General features: G+C 34.0%; 2 protein-coding genes across 2 annotated transcripts; both read left to right on the top strand.

Annotated features, from left to right (window-relative positions):
* The first annotated feature begins 11,905 nt into the window (after positions 1-11,905).
* Positions 11,906-13,330, top strand: Osi22 (Osiris 22). The gene is made up of 2 exons (XM_075293890.1): positions 11,906-12,882; positions 12,953-13,330. The coding sequence occupies exons 1-2, from the start codon at positions 12,126-12,128 to the stop codon at positions 13,273-13,275; spliced, it is 1,080 nt and encodes a 359-aa protein (XP_075150005.1). The 5' UTR covers positions 11,906-12,125; the 3' UTR covers positions 13,276-13,330.
* A 5,243-nt stretch (positions 13,331-18,573) lies between these two features.
* Positions 18,574-19,509, top strand: LOC142236528 (wnt inhibitor of Dorsal protein-like). Its single transcript, XM_075307763.1, has one exon. The coding sequence runs from the start codon at positions 18,574-18,576 to the stop codon at positions 19,507-19,509; it is 936 nt and encodes a 311-aa protein (XP_075163878.1).
* Positions 19,510-22,183: the final 2,674 nt, after the last annotated feature.

The raw sequence follows: 22,183 nt of genomic DNA, 5'->3' as shown, positions 1-22,183 counted from the left end.
ATGGTCTCTAACAACCATGCAAAAATTGGTCCATATCGGTCCATAAATACATATAGCTCCCATATAAACCGATCCCCAGATTTGAACTCTGGAGCCTCTTGGATGAGCAAAATTCATCCGATCCAATTGAAATTTAGTACGTGGTGTTAGTATATGGTCTCTAACAACCATGCAAAAATTGGTCCATATCGGTCCATAATTATATATAGCTCCCATATAAACCGATCCCCAGATTTGACCTCCGGAGCCTCTTGGAGGAGCAAAAGTCATCCGATGCGGTTCAAATTTGGTACATTTCGGTAGTATATGGCCTCTAACAGCCATGTAAAAATTGTCAAATTTTATTACTATAGAAAGTTTTGTCAAAATTTCATTTCTATAGAAAGTTTTGTAAAAAGTTTATTTCTATAGCAATGTTTGCCAACATTTTATTTCCATAGAAAATTTTGTCAAAATTTTATTTCTATAGAAAATGTTGTCAAAATTTTATTTCTATAGAAACTTTTGTCAAGATTTTATTTCTATAAAAAATATCGGTCCATAATTGTATATAGCCCCCATATAAACCGTTCCCCAGATTTGATCTCCGGAGCCTCTTGGAGAAGCAAAATTCATCCGATCCGGTTGAGATTTGGAACGTGGTGTTAGTATATGGCCGCTAATAACCATGCCAAAATTGGTCCATATCGGTCTATAGCCGATCCCCAATCACACAAAAATTGGTACATATCGGTTCATAATCATGGTTGCCACTCCAGCCAAAAATAATCTACCAAAATTTTATTTCTATAGAAAATTTTGTCAAAATTTTATTTCTATAGATAATATTGTCAAAATTTTGCCAAAATTTTATTTCTATAGAAAATTTTGTCAAAATTTTATTTCTATAGAAAATTTTGTCAAAATTTTATTTCTATAGAAAATGTCCAAATTTTACTTCTATAGAAAATGTTGTCAAAATTTTATTTCTATAGAAACTTTTGTCAAGATTTTATTTCTATAAAAAATTTTGTCAAACTTAATTATATACGTATTTAATCGGCCTTTTTTAGTTTAATATATACTACGTATTTTAAGATACCTTCACGGATGAAAAAGACTGTTTTTCATATGTTTGTCTATAAACATTATATGTTTGGAACACAAATTTTTAAACACAATATTTTTGAGTGCAAGCATATAATGTTCATAAACTAGCATAACATGTTTGAGACATATATGTTAATATGTTAGAACATATTATGTTTGGGACATAAAATGTTTGTAAATATAATATGCTTGGATGCAAACATATATTAATTTAGAAATAGCCTATAAACATATATGTGTTTAGTAGCTTGGAGCGCTATTTAACAGGGAGCGATATTGAATTAAGTTGGTGGTTGTTATTACAAAATTAACATTTTATTTTTCCTTGGCAATTGATCAGCTACTTCTTTGATCCTTACAAACTGTGTGGTCCGCTATTCGAATCCCCGTCCGGCAAAAGGTAAAATTAAAATAAAAAAAATCATACAATTGAATAATTTCTTCTACAATGTTTGTATTACAGAAAAAGGTGATAAGAACTAAAAAATCTCGTGGAAGTGAGAAAGATGTGGGGGAATATACAATTGGGCAGAAACAAAATTTTGAGCATTCAGGTCGAAAACCTATGTTGTTAGCACCTATATTACCTGTTTATTTTCATAATTCATTATGATTGTAAATATATATAAATAAATAAAATTTTGATCACAATATTGTTTGGGAGATTTTTTTTAAGCATATAATATTTTTGGGTGCAAAATGTTTCCAAACATATTATATGTTCACATAATAACATATTGTTTTTTGGAAGACAACATTATTGAATTTGGATGCAAAAATACAAAATGTTTGGAAATTGATTACCCAAACATATATTGTTTAGACCAATATGCTTTCAAACATATTATATATTGGAAGAGATCAAACATGTAAATGTTTGGGCAATAGCCAAAAATGTATATGCTTGAAGCAAAATATGTTTGGGAGTATATGTTACAGAAGCGATTTTTTGTGAGCGTGTACCCATGCAAAAATTGGTCCATATCGGTCAATAATTATATATAGTCCCTATCCTCCAGATTTTGCTTGCGGATCCTCTCGGAGGAGCAAAATTCATCCAATCTGGTTGAAATTTGGTACGTGATGTTAGTATGTGGTCTCTAACAACCATGCAAAAATTAGTCCATATCGGTCCATAATCATATAAAGCCCCCATATAAACCAATCCCAAGATTTGGTTTTGAAGCCACTTGGAGGAGCAAATTTCATCCGATACAGTTGAAATTTGGTACATTGTGCTAGTATATGCTAGTATATGAAAAACCTTGCCAAACTTGGTCCATATAAACCGATCCCCAATCACACAAAAATTAGTCCATATCGGTTCATAATTGTATATAGCCCCCATATTGTATATTTCAATTCTGGTTCTTCGGTTATCGCGCAAAAGTTCATATTAGTTCGTAGTTATTTGTAGACTACCCCATATAAGTATTTAATCTAGAGGTGTGCGCGTGACATGAAATTCTCGTGACACGCGTAATTGGCGCGTGAATCACGTGAGTCGTGAGCAAAATCCAAAGCAACTATCGTGAATGTGCGTGAATGGGACTAAAACAAATATGTCGTGCGTGAGAAATAAAGTAGGTTCCTGAATGTGCGTGAATACAATTTCTGCAAAATCACGCTCACGAAAAAATCAAGATTTAATTCACACTCGTATGATAACTGAAATTAGTTTAGCTATCGAACTACATTTTATTTTTGAAATTTGTTACCTTTGGTGATTTCCGTTTGGAAAATGTCGTGAGTCTCGTGAATTTATCGTGAATCACGTGAATTGTCGTGAATTGTCGTGAATCGTGCGTGAGCGTTAGAATTCAGAAGACGATGTTAACAAGTTTTAAGATACCTTGCCATCGGTAAGTATTACCACAATCCAAGTAATTTGATTGTAGATGATTCGGCCTGGCCGAACTTACGGCCGTATATACTTGTTGTAAAAAGTTTAGTTTAGTTTTTTCCTTGGCCAAAAGTCGATAAATTTTTCAATGAAATTGTTTTGTCCTAATAGTTAAAAGATTCGATTTAAAAATGGGTATCTTTACACGAAAGAAAATTTTGTTCGACTAAGTTCAAAATGTTTAAAAATTGTTTAAAATAATGAAAATGTCTTTATATTTCTTGAAATTTGGTATCTTGACTAGGTGTGCACGTGAGTAATATTTTGCTCACGCACACTCACGACAGAGAAATCTTATTCACGCACACTCACGCACGATATTTTTGGTAGGACTCACGCTCACGCACGCTCATGAAAAGAAAATTTGTACTCACGCACGAAAATCTTTTTAATGTCGGGAATCACGAAAAATGTCGTGACTCACAAAAAATGTCGTGACTCACGAAAAACCTCGTGACTCACGAATAATTTTATGAGTTATTTACCTATAGAACCTGACTGAAAACATGAGTATGGTTAAAATTGAGTGCGTTATAAAACTCTTACCACCTAGGATGTCACTAAAATTATAAATGAATTCAACTCGTAAGCATTTTATGTTCGTAACCGGGGTTATTTTCGTGAGCGTGTTTTTCCAAAATTCGTTACTCGCGCACACTCACGAAGATATTTTTTTCGTGACTCACGCTCACGCACGACATTTATTTGGTTAATCACGCTCACGCACACTCACGCCGTTGCGGTCAGCGTGAGTCACGAAAATTTCGTGTCACGTGCACACCTCTAATCTTGACATCAAAGAAACAAAGCATTTAAAAATAGGAAATGTTTTTTCAAAACAATGGTCATCAAGTCCCCGGTTATGGGTTCAACCCCACTTTCACGATCTCACTTCTCTCAATAGAAATCAAGACACTTGAGGTACCACGATCCAACTGCCGTTACCCAACAAGGATTCCGGAAATAAGACGGCACAATCGACCATGGCGCCTTTCACAAACGTCAACCGTCTGAGAAATTGAGATATAGGGTGATACATCGGCACCAGAGAATGAAGCCGCCGTGCAGCGCCGCCGATTTCAGTCGGCGCCGATCTTTTTTGCCAGTCGACATTGCCGCCGAATATGTCGGCTCAAATTTAGAAGTCAATTAATCAAAAATATCAATTTAAAAATAGGTCGGATACATTCTATGAATCATCCCATTGTGCATGTCGTTGTTAATTTCATTTATTATTTCTACATAATGCAGTACCATAGCCATATTCTACTATAGGTATTTCATTAAAAGTCCATTACAATCATAATTTCATTATGTCAAAAATGGTAATTTGTCGCTCGATCGATCGTTGTATTCAAATTGAAACCACTGGACTCAGTTCATTAAAAAGGGTCGAATAAATCGATAGCCATAATTATTGAAAAACACTTTCACTTTTAATTTTAAAGAACTTTGGAATCGAATAGGTGGCATGCATAGCAACTCGTTTTGTAATTTTGTAAGTCAGTCAATATAAAAGGGAAATATTAATGACAAGTCTACGTTCATTTCAATTGAGTAAGGTTTGGTAAGACATCTGGATATGCTTGAATCTATTCAGTTATTCCAATAAAAAGCCTTTTGAAAATCATAACTTCTTTCTTGGTTCTTCCTGGACTAGTTAGATAGTGGTTTTATTTTAATTTCTAAATCAAAGGAGTTTTTGTTTTCAAGGAATTTATCAACACATTTAATCGTTTGCTGTTGATTCTCAACTACTATGTCCGATTTTCGTAACTGTTGATGGATACAGTTGTTTAAAGATACTTGATAACTACTGTTCACCGGTAAAGATGACCAGACTTCAAATGATATTTTTTTATTTATACTGAAGTATTACGTTGACCCATCTTTGTGAAATGAAAAAACAAAAATATACGAATGGTGTTTTCTAAGAGCTTGCTGATTTGGAATTTTAATAAAAAACATGCTAAATTATGAAATGACAAAAAAATTATTTGTTAGATAATTCTTTGACATTTAATATTTACATATATTTTTGGACATATGGCCCCGACGACTATTTTGCATAAAGGTAAGTCTGGATCACATTTTCTAGTATTTTGGTTTACAAAGCGTCAATCGTTGCTGGCTTATCTACGTAAACCATTGACTTCGGGAATCGCCACAAAAAAAAATCGTGTCGCCATTCACCAGTCCATTTCTCGAAAGAATGTCGTTGAAATGTTCTTTGAATAGGTCCATTGTTTCGCCACATCGCGTTTACATCCATATCTTGAAGTTTTGGCAACAAAAATTCATTGATCATGATTCTGTATCGATTTCCATAAATTTCTACGATGTGGATGCGTTGTTCAGGAGATAACCTATTCATGATGATTTGACAATTAATACTGAGAAGAATCGTCACTTTAAACTGTCAAAACAGCTGTCAGACAACTGAATGATTCATATTAAAAAACTCACCTCATAAAAAATACACTTAAATATTTTTTTGTTGTACACACAAAATAATTCTTCTTTCATATAAAGTATTCTCCTGCAACAACCAATTTTCGTAGAAGCCGCATATGGGTCTTGCAGAAAAAACAACTCCATATACGTATTTTGATCAAATGAAGAGGGAGCATTATCAAAACATTTTTTCTAACGTTCTAACCCATCGAACTACACAGAAAAAAATATCACCAAAATATTTCCAATTAAAAAGTTAATTGAAGTTGAAAATTTTTTCAATTAATAAATTAATTGATACAATTAACTTTTTAATCATGATAGAAACATTAAGTTAATTAAGTCAATGATTGAAAATTTTTAAATTTTTAATTAAAAAATTAATTGATACAATTCACTTTTTAATCAAATTCGGAAGACTAATTCAGTTAACCCTTTCACTACCGAAATAAACCTAATGTTAAAAACTTTAATTTTTCTTCTGTTTTTACTTGTACTAACAGCATGTAGAACAAAAATTGCCATTTTGAAAACCTATTTCAAATACTTCAAGAGCTATATGAGCTTGTTTTGAAAATTTGATTCTTGAATTGTGACCAAGTGGCCTTACGAAAATAAGCGCTATTTGGCCTATAATGTCCTTCAAAGTGTGAGCAAAAATACAAAAAAGAACCCGAAAAAGTGTCAGCTATAGTTTTCGTATGAATGTCCATTTACTAGAAACATACATTAGAAAAATTGTCTCAAATTTTCGTATTTTTCGTTTATTTCTAAAGAAGTTTACAAAAATGTATTTTGGACCTCACCAATATGGAAAATATTTATAGGTTATTTAGATTACTTTAAAATAACATTGAGAAATAAATCAAAACTAAGTGGAAAAACACTTTTTTCAAAGCGGACATCGGTAGTGAAAGGGTTAAAAAAAGTGCCTATTTTTTAAAATTTTTAATTAAAAATGTATTTCAAACAATCATTTGTTAATCCAAATAAAAACTCTAAGCCAATTCAGAAAGTAATTAAAAATAGTTACATTTTTTAAATAATACATTAATTGAGTTTTGCAATCAACATCAATTAAATTTTTAATTGAATCAATTAAAAAATTAATTGAAATTTTCTGAAAAAATCAATTAATTTTTTAATCAAGAATTTTTTCTATGCCCAATTAAAACTGTGATTGATACTATCATTTTCGTGATTGAAGACATTTCAATTAAAAAATTAATTGGATCAATTAATTTGGTGATTGAATCAAAAAAAATTTTTTTGTGTGTATGTGACATTGTTTTCGACGGGATTTTCATGTGTTTTTGTTTTTTCGGTAAGAACGTCTCACACTGAAAAAGTGGCATTTTATTTCCTTAAAATACTAATCTCATTATACCCTCCACCATAGGATGGGGGGTATATAAACTTTGTCATTCCGTTTGTAACACATCGAAATATTGCTCTAAGACCCCATAAAGTATATATATTCTGTCGACTTGAAACTTGGCATAAGTAGTTGTTATTGATGTAGGTCGGATGGTATTGCAAATGGGCCATGTCGCACCACTTTTACGTATAGTCCCTATATAAACGGACCCAAAGATTTGGCTTGCGGAGCCTCTAAGAGAAGCATAACAGGTTGGCTGATAAGCCTAACAAAGAAAAAACACATTTTTTTTGTCAAAATTCGTTTTTATTATTCAACATAGTTCCCTTCAAGAGCGATACAACGATTATAACGACCTTCCAATTTTTTGATACCATTTTGGTAGTACTCCTTCGGTTTTGCCTCAAAATAGGCCTCAGTTTCGGCGATCATCTCTTCATTGCAGCCACGGTTCACCGGTCGCTGTCCACTCAGCCGACTGTCGATTGGACTCGGGAGTGTAGTGATGGAGCCATGTTTCATCCATTGTCACATATCGACGGAAAAACTCGGCTGTATTACGAGTTAACAGCTGCAAACACCGCACAGAATCATCAACACGTTGTTGTTTTTGTGAAATGTGAGCTCGCGCGGCACCCATTTTGATGAATGATATGACCAACACGTTCCTTTGATATCTTTAAGGCTTCTGCTATCTCGATCAAATTTAATGTTTTCGTCGGTAACCACCTCTTTTGGACGTCCACTGCGTTCACCGTCCTCCGTGCTCATTTCACCACGCTTGAATTTTGCATACCAATCAATTATTGTTGATTTCCCTAGGGCAGAGTCCGGAAACTCATTATCAAGCCAAGTTTTTACTTCCACCGTATTTTTTCCCTTCAGAAAACAGTATTTTATCTAAACACGAAATTCTTTTTTTTCCATTTTTTTCACAATAACAAAAGTTGCTTCACAAAAGACGATCTATCTCACAAACTAATTGACTTACAGACGTCAAATTTTGACACGAATCATTTGAAGGTTGGTACTATGTGTCAGAGCCAACCTGTTATTTCATCCGATCTAGCTGAAATTTGGTACATGGTGTTAGTATATGGTCTCTAACAAACATACAAAAATTGGTCCATATCGGCCCATAACTATATATAGCCCTCATATAAACCGATCCCCAGATTTGGCTTGCGGATCTTCTAAGAGAAGCAAATTTCATCCGATCCTGCTGAAATTTGGTACGTGGTGTTAGTATATGGTTTCTAACAACCATGCAAAAATTAGTCGATATCGGTCCATAATTATATATAGGCCCCATATAACCCGATCCCCAGATTTGATCTCCGGAGCCTCTTGGAAGAGCAAAATTCATCCGATCCGGTTGAGATTTGGTACGTGGTGTTATTATATGGTCTTTAACAACCATGCCAAAGTTGGTCAATATCGGTCCATAATTATATATAGCCCCCATATAAACCGATCCCCAGATTTCATCTCTGGAGCCTCTTGAAGGAGCTAAAGTATATGACCGATAACAACCATGCCAAAATTGGTCCGTATTAATCTATGGTCATATATAGCCCGACATAAACCGATCCCCAATCACAGAAAAAAAAAATTGGCCCTTTTCGGTACAAAATCACGATTGCCACTCGAGCCAAAAATAATCTAACAAAATTTTATTGCCATAGAAAATTTTGTTAACATTTTATTTCTTTAGAAAATTCTATAGGAAATGTATGAAGCACCTCTTAGTTGGAGAGGAATATTTTGCAAGATCTTCCAAAACATCAAGAATTCTACCAATCTACCAAAGAGTAAAAAATCTGCCATTTTTGGTAGAATCGTGTACATAATTTTATATATCCCCCATATAAATTGTATATAGCCCCCGCACAAAAGTTCATATCGGTTCGTAATTATTTTTTCCCTATACATACCGGTCAAGAACTGAATATGTACGTATTTAATCGGCCTTTGTTTTGTCTAATATATATCCCGCATGGACTAACTTAAAACTTAGGAGATGCTGTTAAGAAGTTTTAAGATGCCTTGCCATCGGCCGGAACCCAAGTAAATGAATTTAGTAGAAGATTCTACGCAATCCATGGTGGAGGGTACATAAGATTCGGCCTAGCCGTAAGTTCGGCCGTATATACTTGTTTTTGTCTAGTTTAGCAGTCGCATTTCACTGACACAGAGATTTTTAAATCGAGCAAAAGTCGATCAACGTTTCACTGAAAGCCTTTTGTTCTTCGAGTTAGGGGATTTGACCTTAAAATGGTAATATTTGCCATTAGAGAGTTCTGTTGAGCTGAGGTCAACTTTTCATTGACATATCTAAACCACTTCTTAGTACATGTTTTTGTTACATGACTACAAAGATACATTTATATAATAAGTGATGTGAATCAAGACACGGACGAAAAAGGACTGTTTTTCATATGATTCGGTGTAAAGATTCTAGGTTTGGAACTCAAATTTTTAGCACATTATCTTTAATTACAATGTTCATTAACAAGCATATTTATTAATATGATAGAATATATTATGTTTTCGTCTGGACGAAAAGTTTAGTATTGAATAGTTGCTCTTACATTGATTGTGTGACAGAAAAAGTGATGAAAACAAAACAAATCACGTGGAATTGAGATAGATATGAAGGAATAAACAAATAGCCAAATAGACAAAAAATGAATGTATTTCTTACAAAATTATTTTCACATCCTGTTTGTCATACGGGGTATTATGGATAACATGACACAAAATTGTAAAGTGTATTAGATAAAATTGAAGAGGACAAAGTGTTGATATCCAATTTACTATTCCTATGACTTAGTTCTGCCTTTGAACCCATATTTTACATTTCTCTGTATTTTTATCACATACAATTTCTCACGCTGAATTTTTCCGGACGTAGACGTGAATAATTTTGAAGAGAGAAATTTACCATCTGTAATAGGATTGACACTTACTTGATTAGCGGTTATAAATTGATTGTAAAAACTTTTAGAAATTTTCAGATATTTTAATATTGCACCAACCAGATTATCAGCTAAAAATGTAATTAAAAAAAATTTCAGAAATTTTCAGATATTTTAATATCAATTGCGTACATTGCATTCAACCATAACCAGATGGACGGTGAGACATACACTCCAATGGAGCAAAAGTGAATTTCTTCGATTTAAGAAACGAAAATTTCAAATATAGCCTCGAAACTATGATTCAAATTAACCTAAATGTTTGGGATTTGCTTAGAAGCTATTTGTTGGCGATTGTAGTATGGACTTGTTTGATGACTCGCATCAAGGCGACAAGGACAAGTATTGAATCAAATCGATTTCAACCAAATGATGAGCATGGTTGTGGAAATTCATACCTGTTCTAAGTGATGTCGTTTGACACAAGTAAGAAGTCTATCAATATCATCTTCATCCAACCTGTTTCTCAAATACTGTCGCACAAACATCCAAAGTCTCCGAATCCTAACTGAAAAAAAAAAAAACAAAATGAAAGGGGTCGTCTGTTTGTAAAGGCTTTGCCAGCTGGTTGTTTTTTGTTTTGCTACAGAGTGATTCTAAAATAGCTTTGGTTTGAACTCAAAATCAAAAGCATATCATGGCTTGTTTTGTCTTTTAAACTGGAACAAAAATCTTACACAAATAAACCATTTATTTTAAGTCCGCGTTTAACTCCTGCTCAACACCGATGCCAATTGAGCATGATGTGAAAACAAGATAATCATTATGCACAGAGAGAAATATAGATGAAGCAATTATCCATTCAGTGGAAGGAAAGAAAACATTTTAAAGTCACTGATCATAACAAAAACCAGAATAGAAAATAAATCGGAATATTTGCTTCTAAATTGGTTGTATTACAGAAAAAGTGCTGAGAACTATATAAAGCCTGTGGAAGTGGGAAAGATGAAAATAGACAGATTTGTTGGTTGGTCTTTATTTCGATAGGATGATAAGATTTCGAAAGGATGTTGGTAAAGTGGTAAACTATGCAGAACCAGTGTGGGCAACTCAGACAAGTGATATACAGTGGAATAATATACAGACGCAGCCTTTAGAACTGCGACACTATGTGTCCGCAGCACACCCGTAGATCACCTGAAGCTGAAGTGATGAGAAGCTACAAGGTTAATCCTGTTCTCGGAGTCCAACCACCGCCTGGAGGAAGAGACCTCCCATGACAGACTAGGGTAGTTTTGGAGCGATGAGAAGCTACATGGTTAATCCTGTTCTCGGAGTCCGACCACCGCCTGGAGAAGATACCTCCCACGGCAGACTTGGTAGCAACGTGGCTGACATGTGTCCCATCTGCAACACATGACACTCGTCATCTTTTCTCTTGCCCAGATACTCCAACCCGACTCACCACCAGATCTGGGCACATCCCACCTAAGTCGCTGAGCTTCTTGATCTGATTATGTTAGGTTAGGTATGGTGGCAGCCCGATATTTCAGGCTCACTTGGACTATTCAGTCCACTGTGATACCACAGTTGTGAACTTCTCTCTTATCACTGAGTGCTGCCCGATTCTATGTTAAGTTCAATGACATGGGGCCTCCTTTTTATAACCGAGTCCGAACGGCATTCCACATTGAAACCACTTTGAGAAGTTTTCAAACACTCAGGAATGTCACCTGAGGTGGGATAATCCAATCGCTTAAAAACTTTTTGGTGTTTGGTCGAAACTGGGTTTGATCTGGATACAAGCTGAAGTACATGAAGCTGAAGCTTATCTATGTAGCGAAAATATGTCCTGCTTGATGTAAATATTCTCGTTGTACCATTCACCATTTGTAAGATTTCTTTCAGTCTCCCCTTCTCCGTCGTCTTATGTTGCCTTTAACATACAGCCACTTGGATAGGCCACTCTTGGTGGCTTTTGTGGAAATTCAAGAACACGTCTTTCGCTTTACCACCAATCTGGGGAAAAGAAGAAAATAAACCAGATAACTTGCTGCAGTCGCTATTGCCCGCCGACTGACTAGCTGCTTACAAAAATATGTGACAGCTTAGGCTATGGATAGCGGATGGAGACTGCCAAGTTAATAAAAATCCATGGCACACATGAATACGAACGCATTTTCCCCATCGACATTCAAGTGATTGCACGTCATCAAAAGAGTTTTCCATAGTGTCTTCAGCATTATCCGAACTTTCAATTCGCGTTTATTTCCATAGATTTTATTCCTGACTATTTGAGGTTGGCTTGAAATACACCTTCGCGCTTCTTGTGCTTTAAATCTAGACTAGAAAAAGTGTTCTTCCATTGAATTATGTTATTAACATGAATAGTCTAGTGAGTGGTTTAATAGTTCTTTGTATCCTAAGTGGTTGTGCCAATCCCAGCTTCAGTGAAGAAAATGGAAAAGTCATAGATCCTCAACCTGTGACGAGTAGTGTGGAGCAACATCAACAGGAAGTAGCTTTAAGTGATTTAGGTATAAAACCCGAAAATGTGGAAAGAAGTCAAGCGGCTCAAGGTCGTAGCTTGGATGATGAGAAAAAATCCAAACCTTTACGAACCATTTTCATGGGGATCTATAAAAATTATAAAAGCACCTATTTGGGTAACAAAACCCTGACGGAGTACAAACAAACCCTGAGGGAAACGATGAAGAATAAACAGGAGAAACTAAAGGAAAATGAATCCATACAAGGAGATGAGGAGAAGTCTGCTGCAGAGGAGGATGAACAATATGAAGGAGAACAACCTTTACCAACTGTATCCGGTAATATCAATGATGCCGATGAAGCTGTGGTTACAGATGATCCTGAAATTGCAGAGGAGGATTCTGCATCACCAATTCCCTCCAGCACCTTAAGCCCTGAGAGGGAGGAGATTTCTACAGAACTGCCCACTAAACGAAAACGTAAAACCAATGCCAAGAAAAAAGATTCTCCCAACAAGGGTGAATACCATTTGGGACCTGCCCTCAATATGTCTTTGGATCTAGACAATAGCATAGTTAAAGTTAATTTAGATGGCGAAAGTCTGAAAGAGTTGGTTACAGGTCGCTGGTTAAGCGACACCAGTGAAGAAGGTAATGATCACCATAAGTGCCCCATTAGTTGAAAACAAATTTCTTAAGTGTTCTTTTCAATGGTTTTTAGGTCGTGGCAAGAAATATGAAATGGTTACCCGCATCTTACCTCTATTCATTTTGCCCTTCCTCATCCAATCTGCCATTGTTCCCTTTCTGGTAACGAAGCTGAAATTGTTGCTGATGAAGTCAATGCTGGTGGGTAAATTGGCCATATTCTTGCTGATCATTTCTGCCTTTAAGAATAGTAATAAGCCAATGCAAACCTATGAAGTGGCTCCTTCATATTGGGCTGGTGAGCCTAGTCGTAGATCGGAAATTGCTGCTGCTGCGTCAAGTATGGCATATAATGGCTATAGGGTTGAGGGTAAACCAGCTGCTTGGGTTAATTGATCTATGTCAATGAAAATGAATGGTTTTAATAAAATTTGTAGAAAAATTGTTTTAATGATTGTTTGAATTGCGGGGGTTATACACATAATATAAAATATGATCACAATTAAAAATATTGGACCAGTTTTCTTTTAATACCAGCTGTAGCATTTGTATGAACTATTCTGAACATCAGGCCTGTTTTCTTTTAGTGCTGGATGCAACATTTGAGCTATCCAGAAGATTGTTGCTCTTCTGTTCAGCCAGAATATATCGTCAGTGTAAATCCTGCTAGTGGTGTCATGCTGAATTTAGGTAAAGTGACGTTTCTTTAATTCACAATAGCTACACGCAAAAAAACATTTGAGCTATCCAGAAGATTGTTGCTCTTCTGTTCAGCCAGAATATATCGTCAGTGTAAATCCTGCTAGTGGTGTCATGCTGAATTTAGGTAAAGTGACGTTTCTTTAATTCACAATAGCTACACGCAAAAAAATAATTCTTTCCTCCCAAACGAAATTTTAGACAAACAAAGTTCGTTTCTCATTTGCTTTTCACTGTATTTGGAGGAAAAGTATATACTTTTTGTGATAAACGTTTATTCTTTTCCAGGATGTAAAGACAATTTCATAAAGACTAACTCAAAAAAGAAAACATTGTTTTCTTGCTAATTGCATTTTCCCTCACATCTTTCTCACATCCACGAGGTTTTTTAGTTCTTAACACCTTTTTCTGTAATACCAACGATGTAGAAGAAATTATACGATTTTAAAAATTTAAAAAATTTTTTTACCATGCACTTTGTAAGCCAACACACTAACCGCTGAGCTATGTACCTGTTATGGTCATCAATAGATAATTATCCATATAAGTTATATTTATATAGCATAGCTTACTGCGCCCACGAACCGAATAAACAAAGTTTATTTAACAGAAACAAACATTTAGTTTGGCACCGTGGAGTAGTGGTTGCTACGTCCGACTTGCATGCCAAGGGTCGTGGGTTCGATCCCTGCTTCGACCAAAGTTTTTTTTGTTTTTTTTTTTACATATATTCCAGATGTGTATTATTAAAGACCTAAAGTCAGAAAAGAACAGTGTTTGATATAAACGAAATGGACTGTGTTGTTGTTTCAAAAATAACTTTTTTTTATTGAAAAAATAAAAATTTTATAACAAACGAATTTTCTTGGTGATAAAAGTTTAAAATTTTCGAAGCAATTCAAAAAACTCTAACAAAAGAAAAACGTTTTCGGTACACGTTTTCCAAACGTTTTTTTCTTTGCGTGTATTTATTATGCATGATCTGTTCAATAAGACGAAATGAAAAGCTAAAATAAAGTGTCACAAATAATCGTAGCAAGTTATAGATTATAAATATAGGATTTAAATTATTTTCCATCTTCGTATTTAAACAGTAGAGTAATTATTGAGAGGGGATACTCAATAATGCCTCTCATTTCTGAGTGTATCAAAGCTTCTCTAAGTAGTATCACCGTAATAAATATGAGGTCGACCAGTACGCTTTCCACAGATAAATGTTAAGATTTTACCTATGAAGACTAGATCAGATTCTGAATTTATAAGAACCATTTTTTTATTGAGTTTTAGAGGAATCATAAACATCTCTTGTAAGTGTGCAAGAAAATGATGAAATAACGCCTTGATTTGAAATCTAAAATCTGTTGATTTTCATCCCAATTATTTATATGATTACGAGAAGTAAAATCTGGAAATTTTGCATTCAGTTTCAATAAGTGAAATTGGTCTATATGGAGGGCTTACCAAATGGACCGATAAAACTAAATCATATACACTTTGTTATGGGTCTAAAATGCCAGTATATTTTCAATTTGTGGCAAATCGGATAAAAACTAAAATTTCTAGAAACCCCAGGAGTTAAATCGGGAATTCGGTGTAATGGGGGCTATACCAAAACATGGAAGGATATACACAGTATTCAGTACATCTATTTGTAGTGCTAGAATCTAGATCTCAAATCGGAGGGCCGGTTTATAAGGGGCCTATATCAAAAACTGTACCGATACACAATATATTCGGCACACCTCTTTGTGGTCCTAGAATACCTCTAGATTTGCAATATCAGGCAAATTGGATAAAAACTACGGATTGCAGAAGCTCAAGAAGTAAAATCGGGAGATCGGTCTATATGGGGGCTATATAAAAACATTGACCGATTATCTCCATTTTCGGCTTATCTCTTTATTTTCCTAGAATACCTCTAACATACATTTCCAAGTTCAGGCAAATTGAATAAAAACTACGGATTCTAGAAGCCCAAAAAGTAAAATCGGGAGATGGGTTTATATGGTGGCTATATCAAAGCATGGTCCGATAATCATCATTTTCGGCAAATCTCTTTATTTTCTTAGAATACCTCTAGATTTCAAATTTCAGGCAAATTGGATAAAAACTACGGATTGCAGAAGCCCAAGAAGTAAAATCGGTAGATCGGTCTATATGGAGGCTATATAAAAACATGGACCGGTACTCACCCTTTTCGACACACGTCTTTATGGTCGTAGAATACCTCTAGATTTCAAATTTCAGGCAAATTGGATAAAAACTACGGATTCTAGAACCCTAAGAAGTAAAATCGGGAGATCGGTCTATATGGGGGCTATATCAAAACATGGACCGATACTCACCATTTTCGGCACACCTTTTTATGGTTCTAGAATACCTCTAGATTTCCAATTTAAGGCACATTGGGTAAAAACTACGGATTCAAGAAGCCCAAGAAGTAAAATCGGGAGATCGGTCTATATGGGAGCTATACCAAAACATGGACCGATACCCCCATTTTCGACACACCAATTTGTGGTCTTAAAATACCCCTAGATTTTCAATTTCAGGAAACTCGATCCGCATTGGCTTCACTTGTTCACTTGTCACCAATTCATTTGTATTTACGCCGTCAAACGACATAAATTACAAGTAACGTTTTATATGAAATCCCCTAGAAGTTGTATCCTGGAACAGTCCATAACTCAGGATAACTTCTTTATGATGATAGTTTGCCAAGAAATTGAACATTTTGAATTTGATTATTATTTATAAAAATTAGTTAATCTAATTAAGTTTTTAAAAATATTTTTTTCTTCACTGAAAAATCAGTGAAGCCACTATGAAAGAACTTTTTATTTAATTTTAGAAAAGTTTGAATAATTTTAGAAAATTTTAACTAAACTGTATTATAAAGTAAATAATTTTCGACAAATCCAAGAAAATTTATTAGACAATATTATTATTTTTCACTTATTAAAGAACATTTTGTAGTTTGAAGGAAAAATTTGGATTTCAAAATTGCAAAATTGTCTTTAGTGTCATACGAAATAATAAGAATATAATAAGAAGTAATAAGAAATATTTTGTGGGAGACACGAATTTAGTTAACCTTTATGCTTCATTTGTGTATAATTTTTTCTCTGTTTTAGTTACTTTAACTAAAATACTCCAAAAATTATTAAAGTCATGGAAAATTTCTTAAAACATAATAACTCCATAACTAAAGTAGAATTCACTTTTTTTGAGTGTTGAATTCAAAAATTATTAAAGTCATGGAAAATTTCTTAAAACATAATAACTCCATGAACTAAAGTAGAATTCATTTTTGTTGAGTGTTGAATAGAGGTGTGCGCGTGACACGAAATTCTCGTGACACGCGTGATTCACACGTGAATCACGTGAGTCGTGAACAAAATCCAAAGCAAGTCTCGTGAATGTACGTGAATGGGACTAAAATAAATATGTCGTGCGTGAAAAATAAAATCTGTTCGAGAATGTGCGTAAATAAAATTTCTGCAAAGTCGCGCTCATGAAAAAATCAAGATTTAATTCATACTCGTATGTTAACTGAAATTAATTTAGCTCTCGAAATATATTCTATTTTTGAAGTTTGTTACCTTTGTTGATTTCCGTTTGGAAAATGTCGTGAGGCTCGTGAATTTGTCGTGAATCGTGCGTGAACGTGAGTCTTTAAAAGTAGTTCGTGCGTGAGTACTGGTTTTAATTTCGTGAATGTGCGTGATTGGGATTGGCTACAACACGTATCGTGCGTGTGCGTGAATAAATATTTTGCTTCGTGAATGTGCGTGAGTGGGAGTAAAATTTCACGCGCACACCTCTAGTGTTGAATTCATTAAAAACAGTAATTTCCCTTTTGCTTTATAACATTATGGATATTAGCTTTATAATTGGTCTTATAAATAAATGAAATTTTAAACTCTTTAAGGAATAAGTTATGAAATGTCTGCTCTCATCGATATTTTCCCCAGGAATACTATTAAATTCCCATATTGAGATAATTGAACTGAAAACTCCCACCCATATGTTTTCGACTTGTACATATGGTTTCAAAAATCTTATTGCCATTCTAGACAAACCCATATACTACGGAAAAATTCCAATTTTCAATAAGAATTTTTGTCGTCCTTTTCCGTTGCTCGCCACACTTCTGCTCAAAAATAAAGTCAGGTATATGGCTAATTCTAGAGTGAAAATGTGGCAAACATTTGGATAGAATAAGGAAATTTTCTATGCGAAATTGTCCACTCAAAATTGAATCTCTTTTCCGGTTTCACAATTCCCCGCCTTAATTTGTTATGGGATTTTTTGTCGTTCACGATAAACCCAAAACAAAAACCGGGAGATAATTTCCATTAGTGTTTACCCAATTTAACCGATTAACTAACATTAGAGTTGAAGTGTTGAGATTAACTTTTAAAATCACGGTCACTGTTAATCTACTGAAACAGAACAGAAGAATTTTGAAATGGGACAATCCATTCCAGATTTCCACAATGTAATCTGTAACAAATAATAGTAAACATAGCATAAAAATTTTATCTACCTAGAATCGACTGGCGCCTCTGAATGATCTATAAATTTCCCAATTGATTTTTTTTATCAATGAAAACCAAAAATTTCGAATTTCCCAACGAATTTTCCCTGGCGTGAGAATATTCTCGGCAATATTACCTGTCCTGGATAGTCTTAATGAATTTACTATGTGGTTAATGTTAAAGCGTTAGTAAAGAGATTTTTCGTGGACAAAACCCAAATATAAAATTTCCGGTTTTCTTATCATGACTTCCCCACATGGGAAAATAAGTTGTCTGAAAAATGTTACCAGCAAAACTGGAACTACCTGAAGGGTATAAATATCCAAAGGCTCTTATTGGCAGTCATCATTCATCAGTCATATCATTCAAAAGATAGAGCAATACCAAAATGCATGAGAGGTTTATTTATATTCCAATTATCATATTCGTTGTTCTGGCGCCCAACGCGAAGAGCATGTCCTTGCTTGACAAATTGAATTTCATTGCCGGTCAAAGCCAATATGTCAATCAAGTTAATAATCCATTACAAATACCCTTTTCCCTGGATAATGTGATGATTGAAAGCATGGAAATTGCCATGGAAAGCTGTCAATCGTCATTCAAAGGGGATCGCTGGAATTGTCCCTCATCAGACTTTCTTCGAAGACGGAGTTCGAAATCCCCTCTAATGGATCGCGAAGATGTATATGTGAATGCTATAACTACAGCCGCCATGTTGTATACTATTACCAAAAACTGTGCCATTGGTATTATAGCCGAGTGTGGATCGTGCTCCAATAATCCCTACACAACGCAGTGTTCTGATAATCCAAAAGAAGCTGAAAAACTTTTCCATGAACATTCGAATTTGGATTTTTCGAACGATTTCTATGGTAAACTTTCATCGCACAATTACAAGGCCATAACCAATCTTTTGGAGAAATCTCTTACCAGACAATGTTTTTGTGTTGTAATGGGTCCTGGAGGTGTCTGCACCAAGGATTTATGTCTGGAGACTCTTAAGCCCTTTTCTGAAATCTCCAACGATATTCGCCAAATGTATGAAGAGGGTTTGGAGTTGAACAATACTCCTGAAAATTCTCGTATTCTTTGGGAAAATATTCCTTTGGATGCATTGGCGTACACTAAGGATTCACCAAATTATTGTGAACCTGATGCAGTGCCATTTTGGCATGGTATGCATGGACGTCAATGTTCAATGGCTCCCGATGGTGAAGAACTCTCTGAAGAAGAACGTTCCAGATGCAATCATCTTTGCCATGAATGTGGTTATCGAGTTCGAACCCAAAAAGTATTAACAGAAAGTAGCTGCAATTGCAAACTGACATGGGGTTTCCAGGTCCAATGTGAAATGTGTGTCATAATTCAAAATCAATATATTTGCTATTAAATTCTCTTTAATTTCAACATCATCCTGAGAGTGCAAACGATATGGGCTCGCAGGGCGAGCAATTATTCTTTATACAATTTTTGCTTTTTATTTATCACAATTAATTTGTCTTATATATTTTAAATTATCAAAATAAAATATTCAATTGATTTTATTAAATTACAAAATCATAAAGTTTATTTATTAACAGTGACGATTATACACGAATAGGAGGATTATGATAACCTCAAATATGTTTCGAGAGTGTAATGTTATTTTTGATTGGGGAACATGTAACATGTTTAAAGGCAACCATTGTCTCGGAAATTATTTATCTGATTTCGGCAAGCACTTTTATATTTGGTGAGAAAACAATATTTTTGCAACAAAAATGTTCCAGTTTCTCAGTCCAAAAATAAAGTTCATTCGCCCGTGTATAGATTTGTATCTGGCGTTTTCTTTTCAATGACTCTGTGAATCAAGTTCCTTCTTTGTCCATAAAGCTCGAAAAATAATTAATTGTAAATTAAAATCATGCATTCGGACGTTAATCGCCTTGTTCTAACATGAAAAATAATATGCTCCTGAAACATATTTGAGGTGATCATATTCCTTGTGATGGGGGAATAATAAATTTGTCATTCCGGTTGTAACTCATAGAAATATCGATTTCCGACTATATTAAGTATATATATTCTTGATCAGGGAGAAATTCTACAACGATATAACAATGTCTGTCTGTCAATTGTAATCATGTTACAGTCTTCAATAATGACTCTGTCGTGCTGAAATTTGGCAAAGATTCGTATTTTTGTTGGCACATCCTCAAAAAAAAATCGTTTCTGTAACATATACCCCAAACACTTTTTGCTTCAAGCATGTATATTTTCAGGATTGGTCTAAACAAAATATTGTTTGTATTGTTCTTGTTGTTTGTATGTTTTACCTTAGGCATAGACTGGTAGAAAAAAATTAAAGAAATAGTTTTTAGCCGTCAATTGGTTACTTCCATTAATTTACATATATGTTTAAAGGCTACTTCTCAATTACTATATGTTTGCATCCAAACATAGTACATTTACAAAACTGTTATGTCCCAACCATAATATGTTCTAACATATTAACATATATGTCCCAAACATGTTGTGCTAGTTTATGAACATTATATGGTTGCACTTAAAAACAATTTGTTAAAAAATGTGAGTTCCAAATATATCATTTTTACATCCAAACATATGACAGTCTTTTTCGTCCGAATAGGAAGGTCAATGGGCAATATCCAGGTCCAGGTTTTGAAATAGCCCAAGGGCCTTGGGCTTCTAGAAATCGTAGTTTTTATCCGATTTTATTTTAGGCTCACAAAGATCTGCGTCGGTTTATCGGTCCATTTTTAGTAAATCATCGATATCCAGATTTCACTTCTTGAGGGGATAATTCCGGAATCTCCATACGTAAGAACTTTACATTTAATTTCGTAAAGCGTACCAAGTTCTTTTAATTTGAACATACATTTAGCAATAGCATGACATCTTGCCATACAACCAAATTTTTTTATTAACTGGGCAAATATGGTTGCCGTAAACATTGCACATGGTTGCCACAAAAAACAACCAATCATATTATTTTGTAGAGAAGAAACTGGTTGTCGCGATCATACTCAAAGAATCGCGACAACCAGTTTCTTCTCTACATGCAGATTTGGATTTTTAAACCCCTGGGACAGACAATCTCAGCCGAAAATTTCATTTTGCTTTAGTTCATATTGAACTTATGTATACGGTCATTGAACTTTATACTCACGTTTAGTTCATACAATTTTTGAGACATACTTAAAAAAAGGAAGATTTCATTAAGCTGTGGAAAATTTCGATAAAAATAATAAAATTTAACTACAACCAAATAAATTTTTTCGAATAAAAATAAGTTACATTCAGCGTTAGTTTAACTACGGAATTTTTTTATGTGTACAATTTTATATCAGATACTTACATTTTGTAAATTTAATTGGTAGCATAATTAAATAATTTTTATGGTGTAATGAAACAAAATTAAAATTCAGTCTAAATTCCACAATTTCCACATCCTCAAATTATCCACATTGGACCAAATACTGATTCTAATTATTAGGCATATTAAAAAAATTCCATTTTTAAATATAGAGATCGACCTTTATAAACCCAACAGAGAAGCATATGATTATCCCAAGAACATGGAACAATAATGTTCGATTTGAAACGTGTTTGGTGAATTTAATTCGAACTTCGTTTTCTTTTGCGAATAAAGATTTATTTTTTATTTTACATATTTTATATTGTTTCACTTTAAATTATATAACTAACACATATGTTAAAACAATTGCTTCAATCGATTTGAGGTATCTTCTCTGGAGCGTAGCTGATTATATGATACCCTAACCAATCCTGATAAATCTATGGAAGGATTTGTGAAAATCGGGCAATAAATTTATATGGGAGATGTTTTGCAGATTGAGTGTTTGTCAATGCAAATTATTTTTGGGATATAACCTCTTCAAAATATTTTTACAAAACATAATTAAAACAAATTTTATTACAATAAAATTATATGAAAATTTATTTATTTTTTTTTGTAATAGAACCAACCATTAAAAGTTCTCTAAATGAAATAAGTAATATTATAAATAAAAAATAAATATTTGTATGCATACTTTTGTATT

This window comes from Haematobia irritans, chromosome 1 (genome assembly GCF_050003625.1).
Source record: "Haematobia irritans isolate KBUSLIRL chromosome 1, ASM5000362v1, whole genome shotgun sequence".
Lineage (NCBI taxonomy): Eukaryota > Metazoa > Arthropoda > Insecta > Diptera > Muscidae > Haematobia > Haematobia irritans.
The sequence above is the reverse complement of the archived record's forward strand: the minus strand, read 5'-3'. Positions and strand labels throughout refer to the sequence as shown.

What these genes read in the sequence shown, in the direction of transcription:
- Osi22 (XM_075293890.1), top strand. Translation starts at nt 12,126, where the DNA reads ATGAATAGTCTAGTGAGTGGTTTAATAGTTCTTTGTATCCTAAGTGGT. An exon ending in AAGCGACACCAGTGAAGAAG is followed by an intron (nt 12,883 to 12,952) that starts GTAATGATCACC and finishes AATGGTTTTTAG; the next exon opens with GTCGTGGCAAGAAATATGAA.
- LOC142236528 (XM_075307763.1), top strand. Translation starts at nt 18,574, where the DNA reads ATGTCCTTGCTTGACAAATTGAATTTCATTGCCGGTCAAAGCCAATAT.